The sequence below is a fragment of the Lolium perenne genome, chromosome 3 (assembly GCF_019359855.2).
Source record: "Lolium perenne isolate Kyuss_39 chromosome 3, Kyuss_2.0, whole genome shotgun sequence".
NCBI classification, from domain to species: Eukaryota; Viridiplantae; Streptophyta; class Magnoliopsida; order Poales; family Poaceae; genus Lolium; species Lolium perenne.
Genome location: NC_067246.2, coordinates 62,929,082 through 62,941,226, shown reverse-complemented (window position 1 = coordinate 62,941,226; position 12,145 = coordinate 62,929,082). Strand labels below are relative to the sequence as shown.

The window sequence follows — 12,145 nt, the reverse complement described above, 5'->3', positions numbered from 1 at the left end:
CATGCAAAGGAGAACCACCAGTACATTATGCATGCAAAGGAGAACCACCATGTATAGCACAGAATTGCCACAGTATTCTGATTAAAAACTGTAAATTAGTAAACTACCATCTCACGCAAGTACTCAAATTCTGTTTGCAATTAATAGAATGGAATTTTACGGAGTTGCATACAAATGCTTCTGTTTGTAAACCATAAATTCAGTTCAGGCTTAACCCACAGATTGCACAAGCTATGTTCGATGTTGGTGTCACAAAATATATATCTTACAAGAATCATTCATGAGATTTCAACTATGAGAACCCTAGTGTACTGCAACTGAGACAAGAGAGTAGTTCTAAAACAGCAAGCAGTAAGTTTGAGTTGCAGGCAGCATGCATGAATAATTCTTTTCAAATACAGTCAGAGAGATACAAAAATCTACTCTACTTCATTGAAACTTGAACAATTAGCTGAAGTAATAGGTTTGGTTCATACAAGTATCTATATCTGAAGTCATATTTCATAACTAGAATCCATGTTTACAAATGTTAAGAGGTGCGGTTGTCTGATATGAGTCTACAAATGCGGCACGATAAAAAGGACTAAGTCTGTGCACCACGACTCGACAGTAAAATAACCGTCAGGTACATCATCCCAGGAAAAGAAAACTATGCCTGAAGGTTAATGTTCCTGTCATGTACCTCTGATGTTTAGCTGACATAAAAGCAAATTTCGGTCAAGTTTGGGTTCTGCAGGATAACGTATATTCCTGTCGATGCCAAGCCGGCAAGAAAATGAGCTAGAATAAGCAAAAGGAAGGAACTGTTGGTCACGTAATTGATTAATACATCACAAATCATACTGAGAAATGAGAGAACTTACACATGATACCAAATGCTTTGCTAACCACAACTTATGTCAAACAGCAAAGGAGTACATGTTCAGTTCTTCGCATCTAGCTTGATCAAGTTAAGAGCTAACATAAAAAAAACTCAAATGTGCACACTATCACTTGAACGCTGATGTTGTATCCTGCTATTTTAGTTGATCATTTGACCCAAAACGAGAGTTAGGCACACCAATTCAAGCAAGGTACTAATACTACAAGCATAGCTGAGGCAAACTCATTCTAACAGGGCAAACCTTCAAATGCAGTAAGACAATAAAAGGAGAGCATCCATTTCAAAGATAGTGAAGCCATGTACCTTCAGTTATGAGTTATGCATTCTCTTGCATATCTTCTCTCATGAATGAAGAAGAATCATTCACTCCTGTCACGCATCAAACATTTATACTGTCTGGATGCTAGTTTCTCTGCATTCTTGGACAGGTCAAGTTAATTGAAGTCAAGTTAACACTTAACATGGAGTAAGAATGGCAATGAACTAGTAATACCAAAGGAAATGATTTCTGGAACAAATATATATGTTTGCTCATTTTCATTCTAAGACTATTTTGATGTCAACTATCAATACTTAGAGAAACAAAAAAAAAAAGCTGCAACCTTCCGCAATAGCATCTGTATAGGAAGTTAGGAGCAGGTTTGTCTCAAGGAGTACAGTAACAGTTAAGTTCAGAAACATGTTCACACACCGGCACCCGCTAGGCCTTTCAAGCTTCGTGGGGGGAGGCAGGGCGCAAGAAACAAACCAGCAGCACTAGCACACCAACAGTACCCAAAGACATCGACCTAATCTTTAGCCGTAGCATCGCCAAGAGTGGCTCATAACACTCTGAAATATGACACCTAAGGAAGCACGATATCCAAAGGCGCCGCCATCATCCGGATCTGTGTTTTCACCCTGGAATGATGGACGGAGGGGTGTCGACACTCCACGAAACACCTCCAAGGAGGAAAACGGCGCCCACAAGCGCCACCGACCAAGTCAGGCAAGACTTGTGCCCGAAAACCCATGGCCACTGCCTCCAATGGACTATCTTGAGGAGAGCCCACACCACCCGGGCAAGCAAGACTACCGGCCACAGGGGAGACGCTGACACACAAACCAGCCAGTGGCCGCCGCCCCGGCATCCAAGGAACTACCACACCCCGACTTCCATTCGTCGCTCGACCAAGCAAGATCCTCCATCAGGCCGCCAAATTTGCTAGCCGGACGACCACGACAAGACCGGACCGCCGTGATGGCATCCACTGCCTCAGCGATGCCGGCCAGAAACCCACGGGTTTGAAGCCTTGCACGAGGGCAGAGAGAGACCGGCTGCATCAATCAGCAGCCAAGAAATTGTCTCCGAAGCACGACGCCACCCACCACCTAGGAAGGCCAGGCCGGCTGCCCTCAGGCCTTTGCTCCGCGCGCCAGAACGCTGTGGCTCCATGCGCGGCGTGGTCCTACCCGGCCACAGCCCACAAGCCGGCGCCAACTCGACGCCGCCGGCAACTGAGTGCAGAGCGCTGCATCTCCAACCACCAGGGGCCGCCGCCCTGGCCTCCGGTCTCTCCCGCGCGCCTTTGGGGACAGGGCCCGCCGCCACCGCGTGTGACCGGCGGCGCTCGAGCTGGAGGGAGGCGGCACGAGGCTGGGCTTTTGCTTGGGTTCGGTCGGAGTGGTAGTTGGGTTCGGTCGGGCTGGTGCTGGCTCGGTCGAACCCAACTAGTCACACAGTCAGCTGGTGTGTTTCGGGTTTGGTCGCTGGCCAACGTGTCCGTAACACACGAAATTAAACAACAATCCGTCTAGCCCGCGCCGCGCACCTGCTGCCACGGCCGTCGCCGCCGCCGGAGCCCGGAGAGACGACCATACGTACTGGCAGCAACAAAAAAAAAAAAACGACACAGGACTGGGCTGAAATGTGCCGGGCCCAAAGGCCAGCCCACGAAGAGGTTTTATAAACCGTCCCGTCCTTCTTCTCTCCCGCTCCACCCTGTCCCTTCTGTCCTCCCTCCTCCTTGCTCGTCTCCCTGCAAGAAATCACCGATCATCCTCGCTCCTCCTCGATTCTCTTCCTCTCCTCCCGCTTCTCCGCCAAGATGGCGAATGGCGAGCCACCGGAGGGTTGGGCCGAGTGGCTGCGCCGACTTCTCGAGCGGCACCTCGCGCGGGCCATGGTGGCGGAAACCAAGAACCCGGGCCAAGGGAAAAGGCTGGAAGACGGCCAAGGATCCGCGGACAAGTCCTCCCAAGAGCCACCGGAGGGTTGGGCCAACTGGCTGCGCCGGCTTCTCCAGCTTCTGCAGCGGCACTTCGCGCCGGCCAAGGTGGCGGAAACCAAGAACCGGGGAGAAGCCAAGAAAGGGGAAATCCCCCAAGAGCTCACATTCGACTCCTCTTCCCGGCCACTCGTCCCCGCGCACCAGTCGGCGTCCGAGCTCGTCATCGCCGCCAACCAGACCAAGAACGGGTCAAAGAAGCGGCGCCGCAGGCCGCGCACCAAGAACCCCACGGCGGCGAACACCTCTTCGTCCCAGCAGCCCGACGGGCTGATCGAGCCCGCGGCTGTCGTCGTCGCCGCTCACGAGCCCACGCCCGACGCTCCCGCTCCCGCGCCCGCCGTCGTCGCCGAGGCCGACACGGAAGGCCGGCAACAAGACGCGCCCAAGAAACGGCATGGCGGAGGTACCGAGCGGGCGGCCCAAGTACTCGCCCTCGAGCCGATCGTCATCGAGCACGACGCCCTCAGGCCGACGATCGCCGAGCAACAGCGCGCGCCCAATGACACCGTCGACGAGCCAAGACCGGCCAGCGCGTTGGACGCCGTCCCCACGCCCAAGCCAAGGGTGGGTGCCGTCTGTCCCGACCCCGACCCCTCCAATGGGTGGCTCAAGCCAAAGAAACCGCGGGCACGCTGGACTCCTGTCCCCCCGCCGCCGCGCCTACCTCGCCCGACGCCTGCGCGCCGTGCCTCGCCTCCCGCCAGGCCGACTCGGCCGCCAGCTTTTGTGCTTCAGGTACAATCCCTCATTCTGCTTTAGATGCTCTGTTCAAACTTGTTCAGTTCAGAATCGTGGAATTTCACAATCCCTCATCATGGTTTGCATGTTCTGGTCAACCTTGAGTACTCTGCACAATTTAGAAACTTGTGGTTTCACAATCCATGATTATGCTTTTGATGATTTAATGAATTTTGAATACTCTGTTCAGTTTAGGTACTTGGGGTTTCACGGCTTTCAGTTCACAAGTAGAGGTTTAGAGCCAGCCAGGGCTCGGTAGGAAACTAAAATTTAGGCCCTAACTGTGAAGTATCCAACTAAAAGTCATTTTTATCGAACATTATGGTAGTAGTATAACCTTCTCAAAGAACTAAATCTTGCAAAAAAAAAAGATTATTGGAACTCTTTACTGTTAATCTGGTATCTTCTAGCCAGATGAGATTACTCTAGTAGCTAGGTGCGATTTGGACAAGAGTCCAATTGATATAGCACACAAAACAATTGGCCAAAAGAACAAAATAAAAATGTGAACCAAAGCACTCACTGCACACATATGTTAATTAGAGTGTACTAGAACGTACCAGCTGATTGATGGAAAGAGCACTGGTTGAAAAGTAAAAGATCAAGATGTTGATGTGTTAGTTTGCCGGTAAAGAGGAGTGTTCTGTTTACGCAAACAACTACTGCTTCAGTAATCCATTCATTAGCAATACATACAAAGTATTACAGTAGTAATTAACAAAATGGGAGCCCTCACATTCTTGGGAGTTACACGGCCCTGTTTACAGCCATGCAAGTTCTGAATCAATAATATTTTGTAGGGTGATGAAAGTGAAGACGAAGAAGACAATGGTTTCGGTATCAAGAAAATGTTTGAACCTGAAGGACAAGAAGTAGCTCAGAAGGAAGATAATGAAAGAGAAGAGGAAGAGGAGTTGCACCTCAAGTATTGGATCAAAAATCAAGAGCTCAGGGGCAGCGGCAAGGATAAAACTCCGTGCCTCATTTGCTTTTTGGAGCAGAGGAGGACAGTTCCTGAAATTGACAATAAAGAGTATTTGGTCTCTCTCTCTCTCACTCTCTCCTCGTTATATTCTGTGAACTAATAGCACAATATGAAATGAATCTAATCCTTTTATCTTCTGTTTAGGCCATCCGGCATCTAAAAGAAGCTCACAATATCAAGAGGAAGCACGTGTGCAAGAGAACAGGTTGCTGGGTCACAGGAAGGAACAAGAGAGAGATCGGCATGCACCAGATTCTCTGCCACAACCTGTAGAAATTATCGACCTGGTCTTCAGTCAGTTTGGACAAGAGTATCAACTGTAAAGCTTAGGTTATGGTTGTTTGTATAATCACTGCAATTAGTGAGTTCATGTAGTAAACAGAAGCGTATGAATTCTGGGTTTGCGCTCTGAATTTGGTATAGTGCCACCCGTTCTAAAGTACACAATCAAGGTTATTGGTACATTTTGGCTTTGACTCTTTCATTCATGATGAAAATCAGAGTATCTCACTGTTGTGCCGTCAGAGCAAGGTGACAAAAATAGTTTATACACCAGTTGTATACACAATTCATCCTCTAGAAATTTTCCATACATGCTGGTAGGAATTTCAGCAAAATGACACATGCACATGTTCTAGGGTGCTGTTCAGTTAAGGTCTAGGGGATATGAAGTACATCCTCTATTCCATAATATTAGTATATTTTTAGTTTGCCATAACATACTACATTATGGAACAGATGGAGTAATTCTTGTAACTTACCTTCTGTGATACGCACCCGATCTATATCCTCATCAATCCACTGGGAAACACCCCGAATTCAGATACAAGATTCAAATCCAAGCAAGGGAAGGAGGATAGAAGCAGTAGTCTGGGTTGAGAGGAGCAAGGGAGGAAGGAGATCAGAGCCATTACAATTTGGCTTCCAAAAAAAAATACAGAGTAGTGCTTCGCCCGGTTAAATCTCCAGAACGCGGGCCCATCTCCAGCTGTTGACGCTTCCGACAACTGGCAGCTATCTCCTCCGTTGCTTCACGTCACGTGGTCCAATCCAGACCGCTGAACTTGTCGTTCAGTTTGCGATCACGCCTTGCACGAATCACCTGGGCTTTCTGTTTCTCCTTCCCTGCTGCGCGATGATCTTCTCTTGGTGCTTGAGCTTCACTTTCTTCTGATGATTATCCAGGTCCTCCTTGTGCCATCTTCGAAAGGTCCAAGTATTCGTGCACAGAAGCACCTCAAACCGAATAGCCATTATTCAGATTCAACACACTAACAAGCTACAGGGCACATAGAATATATTACAAAATGAGTTAGAAGCATTTGCCATATCCTTAGAGAAAATGCAAGATATGAATAGTTGCAGTCTCCATCTCCTTAGAGAAAAGGGAAAATGATAGATATGAATTTTTGATATTTTGGCACTAACTTTGTATGCTGTGGACTCATGCTGTGGTCGCTGGTATCATGCTTAGTTCCATATATATGTTCTTAGATAATGACCACCTTAGTTCCATATGTAGGATCCACTTTTCTGTTCACGTTCTGAATGTTAACTTGTACAGGAGATGAATATTACATGGGTAAGTGGAGTGGATCCACTACTCGTTTATACAGATTTTAAAGGAACAACTTTCTAAGCAAAATTTAAAAAGTTTGAACAGTACAATGACATTTTTACCTTGCAAAATCGCTTGAAATTTTAGCGGATGGAGATCTTGTCTTCAGGAAAACAAAAAAGGTTTCATTGAGAAACAGAGACCAGACCACACTTTCAGAAGGTAGACGCCTTTGAGCGGCCGGAGGAGAAGGCCACAAATACTGACTGACCTAGAGAGCAAAACTCAAGCTAATCCGCTCATCATCTGCTAAATATAATACTCGAATGGTACCCATTGTGCACAGAAAGGAGAAATAGAACTGCAAGTCATGGTCTGCCACACTGGGCATGTACCTTAGTGATCGCTGTCTCGCTGACACTCATCCAGTCCTCATAATATCCAAGACAAAAAAAAGAGCCCAAATTGGTAAACAATCAATACACAGATGCACACACACAAAAATATCATAAACCATATTCAAAATTAGATTTGTTGACAGGTCATAACATTGCATAAACATCTCATAAGACTTCAAAAGTTCGTAGTTGTATGGAAATTCTTGTGGAACTTTTACTGTAGAAACTATAGGGACACAAATAAGTGACGGTTTCTTCATTATTTCATTCAAACTTTTGAAAAATTGATGGAAAATCATGTTTTAGATCTTTAGATTGGAAAATTAAAATTTACATGCATAGATTTATCTTGAAAAGTATTTCTAGAATTTTCTAATTTTCTTGGGTTTTATATACAAGTGGTCAGAGTTGCATCTTGAAGGCCATGTTATTGTCCAAAGTGGCAATCTTTTGTGAACCTGATGGAGTATCAAATACATATGCATTATAAATATCAACTTCCAGTGGTTTCTGTGAGCCTGAGTCGACATTCAGAATATGTTCATTAAATTTTCATGAATACATAATTTATATAGGACATAAAATAAGAACAGAACACATGGTAACAGCAAAGAAGTACATTTGACATGGAACGCTGCAGGGCATCATTAAAATTTGCATGGAATTCTGACAAAAGGCTGATAACGAGCTCTATAAAACAAAAACTTTGCCGCTAGGATAAAGAAGCACTGTTCATCCACAGTATCTTAATATGGAACAGTGGTAGAGGCATAAATAATGAAACATGGAAACAAATTGGCTCGGGTAAAAAATAAAAATGGCCTCGATCTTCTGTGGTTAATAAAATGCAAAAAAACATAATCTAATAAAAGATTCAAGCGCAATAAAGCATCAAAATGTCCCTTACTGGTGAGAATAGAGACAAAGATATGAGAGAAATCTGCCAGATATGCCTGTGTATAGATGGAGACAAAATAGTAGGATTGTTCTACAGTAACACATAAGAAAACACATCAAAAGATATTTCCACTTCTGTTCTTTATTTATTGAACATACTTTAAGAAAATGTATCAGTAAGAAACTAATGTTATACTGTAATTTGGATGAAGTAAATCTTCCCCTTTAAAAATCTTAGAGTTCTGGCCTACATGCTAGTTTGTTGGCCTTTTTAGCTACACCATCAAATTAAACGGAACCTGACTATTACAAGGATTATATCTCAAGAAGAGGGAAACTAGTTCTTAAAAGGGTAAAATGTACTGCAAATGGTTAGTAGCGTAGACAGATGTACTCTAAATCAAAACGTATTGGACAGTTCAGAAAAGGAAATTCAAAAAAATATGCCAACTAAGGTTTGGAGAAGAGATAAACGGAACATGCCTCCGTTCTCATAGCTTGTGCCCACAGAATTGGAAAAGTTGGGTCAATATGAACCTACTGGACAGGTTCTAATGACAGAAATGGGCTAAAAATTACAACAAGTTATCTATCTGAGTATTTGTGCAACTCCAATTCATCCTTGTGAGACTGGGTGTTATCCATATGGGGTTCGGCCAGCTGCACCAAAGTTGAGGTAAAATTTCTTCCCTGTTGTCATTTTCCAAGTTGAGAACACCTATATCCCGGCTATTATTCTTATAGTTTGAAACACATGACTCACTATCTGTGAAATAGACACAATTTGGCTTCAGCTGGGGAAATTCTTTAGCACTTAGGGATTGCGACTGGTTATACCCAATAAATAACACCTGATCATGCAAGTCCTTCATTTTCACAAGCTCTTTTGCTGCCATATCAACTTTATATAGCAATATTTTCTTGGTCTCGCATATGACCTTCTTGTCATCCGTATCTATGAATTCATAATCCCTACGAACTTGCAGCAGATCGCCGCACGGAGTCTGAACAACATACATGCACTCAGGGATATAATTCTTCATGCAACCTGTAATTGTATTCATTGTGAAGGTAGGACTGGTGAGATCAAAAGTGTCGACTCTTCCGAATCTCGTGAATGCGTACAGCAGACCATCCGTGTAGATGCATTGTTGGTAGTCCCAACCTGGCGGCAGCAAGGTCCACTTGCAATCTCCTACCCTTGCAAACGAAATCTGAAGTGATAGACCGTGGATGAGAACTACAATGTAGCTTCCTGTGGACGGATCAGGAAATATGAAAGATTGGTAGTAGAAGAAGTCACGAAGCTCATCGAGAGCATGGATTGTCATATTGTGACCAATATATTGAAAGTCTAAGTCAATGTCGTGCATTGGCTCCCACAACTCACACTTGTCAACTGTGCCTGCGTTGTCAAAGATCGGCTTCACACTCTCATTGGTGAGTACTGACGGGAGAGCAATCTGTTGACCAGTGACCACGTTGACAAGGTGTAGCTCGGACTTCTCATCAGCAGTAACAAGCCAGCCATGTGAGGACCCAACGAGATACCTAGTGCGGATAGGCGGATCTGGAAGAGTTAAATTGTAGACTCGCTTTTCTGCGAGGCTATAGAGACAAGCTACGTTCTCACCAGCAGACTCGGACGTGTAGAGGAGGCAAGGGGTCTGAGGCCTTTTGTACAGTTTAGGCTGGCTGCATATGGTGGTACACGCAGAGCGCCAGGACGAGCAGACAGATCCCGCACGCATGAGGTCAGGGATCTCCAGGAGGGCAAAGATATCCAGCAATACATCCTGTGGAATCTCCGGCGAATTTCTGACTACGACCTCAGTTTCCATAAGCGGTGAGTTTCTCTGAATTTCCTTTAGCGAACAGGAAGAAAGAGATAGGAGCTTACGGAAAGTTGTCAACATAATGGTGGCTCGAGATCAGTATCCTGGCTAAGCTAGATGCCTTCACGGCTTCACGAGAGCACCTGCAAAACCAGGTCTTTTGGAAGACGAATTGCTTCTGCGCACCAACCACAGGTGTTATCTGATCTCAGGTGAAGCACACTGACGACAGGCAGGCTCCTCCTGACTGCATTTATAGGGTAGCTGAACCAGCCGATGCATCACTTCTGATCCGAGTAGGAGATGTAGTCCGAATCCAAGAACGATACGAGCATCGCCCGAATTTCTTTTGTAGCGGCCACAATGTGGAAGAGATTCGGATTTTCAAATCCGACTTGTTGCCGCTGTAGGAACTCCGGTTGAGAGCCAAGAGGCGGCGGCGTAGCCCAAGGGCCCGGCCGCCGACGGAAATGAGAAGGGGAAACACGCGGTCTTCCTGTTGTCGACCCATGCGGCATGTTCGACGATGACGACGACCTGCAGATGCGACGTACTCATCCATGCGACACGATGGCACATTGTACGCCCGCAGCAAGGACTCGTACAGAAATAGCACACTGCCGTCGCCGCGCGTCCCCGACCTTCCCGAGCTCGTCCGCGGACAAAACATATATAGTAGAGGGTGGGCAGGAGGAGTAGGGAATCAAACTGGATTACCGGAGGGGAGTGGGGGAGGGTCTGGGACGAGCAGCATCTGGGGAAGAAGCGCCGCTCCGCTTGTCCCACGCTGTCGGCGCTGCTCGCTTTGGGCGGTCCGGACGGGAAGCCATGGATGGCGGGAGGAGGATCCGGGCGGTTTAGGGGAGGGGAGCTGATCCCTGAGAGAGTGCTGCAGTTGGCCGGCAGCGGGATGTGTACGTGCACTGCCAGCGCCATGGAAGAAATCGAGCGACCTGTCTGTGCAGGTCGCGTGAGTTACTTTGTGAATTGGGTCAACAAGCTCGGGAGAATTGAGGGGCAGAGGTGACTTTTCACGTGGTTCTAAGGGCATGTCCCCGGGGCGACGCAAAATCGTTTGCATCCGCAGGCTGAAAAATGCGTCGGGTAGCACCTCCAGAGGAGCGACGCATAGAGACCGGATCGTCCGCGGCAACGCAAACCTGGAGACGCTGTGCGGTCATGGAAAGTGTCCGCGTTCGGTGCACCCGGGCCCGTTAGTGACTAGCAAAATATTTCTTCATTACTATTAATTAGCCAAAACAACCATCTTTACAATGATGGTTAGTCGAGTTAACATAAAACTACAACGGCTGTACCTACTCGCCATCGCGCGGCCTACTACTGGCCGACGGAGGGGCCAGCGCCGTCGCTGAAGCGGGAGTGCTTCACGCACTCTGCGCGCCGCACACTGCGGCGATCGGACGTCTCGTCCCGCCGCCTGCAGCGTTCGAGGGCCTCGGCCAGGGAAGAGTCCCACTGGACTCTCCGCCGCCGCCGCCTGGGCCACCGCCTCGTTCGCCTGGGCCGCAGCCTGCAACCCCGCCAGCTGGGCGTGGAAGCGGGCCCTGCCCCTAGCCGTCTCCGCCACCGCTTCATCCCTGGCGGCGATGACGCCCGCTAGCTCCCGGTTCTCCTGGTCAATCCGCGCGGGAGAAGGGCCCCTCAACAGGCTTTTGGAATACATTTCTCAACAGGCTTTTGGATTTCCAGAACCAGAAGCGTGAAGATCCAGACGTTTTGCTTAATGTCTGAAACTATGCCATAAGCTGAAATGGGAAAGTTTAGAGCATCTCCAGTCGCTTCCCCCAAAGGGATTTGGGCGCGCCGTCCAAAAAAATGTTCCCATCCGCGTTCCCCAGAGCCCATTTTTGTTCGGCGCCTCCCGATACGGTGTCCGGCGCCCCGAGGCCATCCCCGCTACACAGGGGACTCCGGACGCACCGAAAAGAGAGGCGGGCTCCCACATGTCGGGGACTATTTCCATTAACCGTTGGTTCACGCCTTTTTTCTCGTCGCTCCTTCCCTCCCGCGCCTCCCACCCATTCGCCGCCGCTGGATTTGCCGACCGCTTCGACGACTGATCTCTTCTGAGAGTCAGCACCATCGTCGCGGCTGGCACTCTCGCCGATCGTCCCGCCGCCGCCGCCTCACCTGCGCGTCCCAGAACGCGGCGGCAATCCGCCCCAACTCCGCGCACACAAGGTGCTCCACCATGCAACTATGAGATCAAGGGCCACCAATATACTAAAGGCTATTATCTAGACGATGGTATATATCCAGAATGGGCCAATTTTGTCAAAACAATCTTGAATCCATCAGGTCAGAAGAATTGTCACTTTGCTACACGACAGGAGGCTTGCAGGAAGGATATCGAGCGGGCATTTGGTGTGCTTCAAGCTCAATTTGCAATTGTTCGGTACCCTGCTCTAAGCTGGTCTAAATGTGGGAGGTAATGCAGGCTTGTGTGATCATGCATAACATGATCATCGAGGATGACCGCAAGAATCAGGCCAGGTCACATATTGGTATGTATGAGTGTCAAGACCCTTTTGCGGAGGTTGATCATGAGTTGCCTGCAGAT

General features: G+C 47.7%; 1 protein-coding gene across 1 annotated transcript; it reads right to left on the bottom strand.

Annotated features, from left to right (window-relative positions):
- Positions 1–5,567: 5,567 nt before the first annotated feature.
- LOC127341691 (probable F-box protein At4g22165) lies at positions 5,568–10,583 on the bottom strand. The gene is made up of 2 exons (XM_051367623.2): positions 6,557–10,583; positions 5,568–6,155 (listed from the first exon to the last, which is right to left on the bottom strand). The coding sequence occupies exon 1, from the start codon at positions 9,643–9,645 to the stop codon at positions 8,305–8,307; it is 1,341 nt and encodes a 446-aa protein (XP_051223583.1). The 5' UTR covers positions 9,646–10,583; the 3' UTR covers positions 5,568–6,155; positions 6,557–8,304.
- Positions 10,584–12,145: the final 1,562 nt, after the last annotated feature.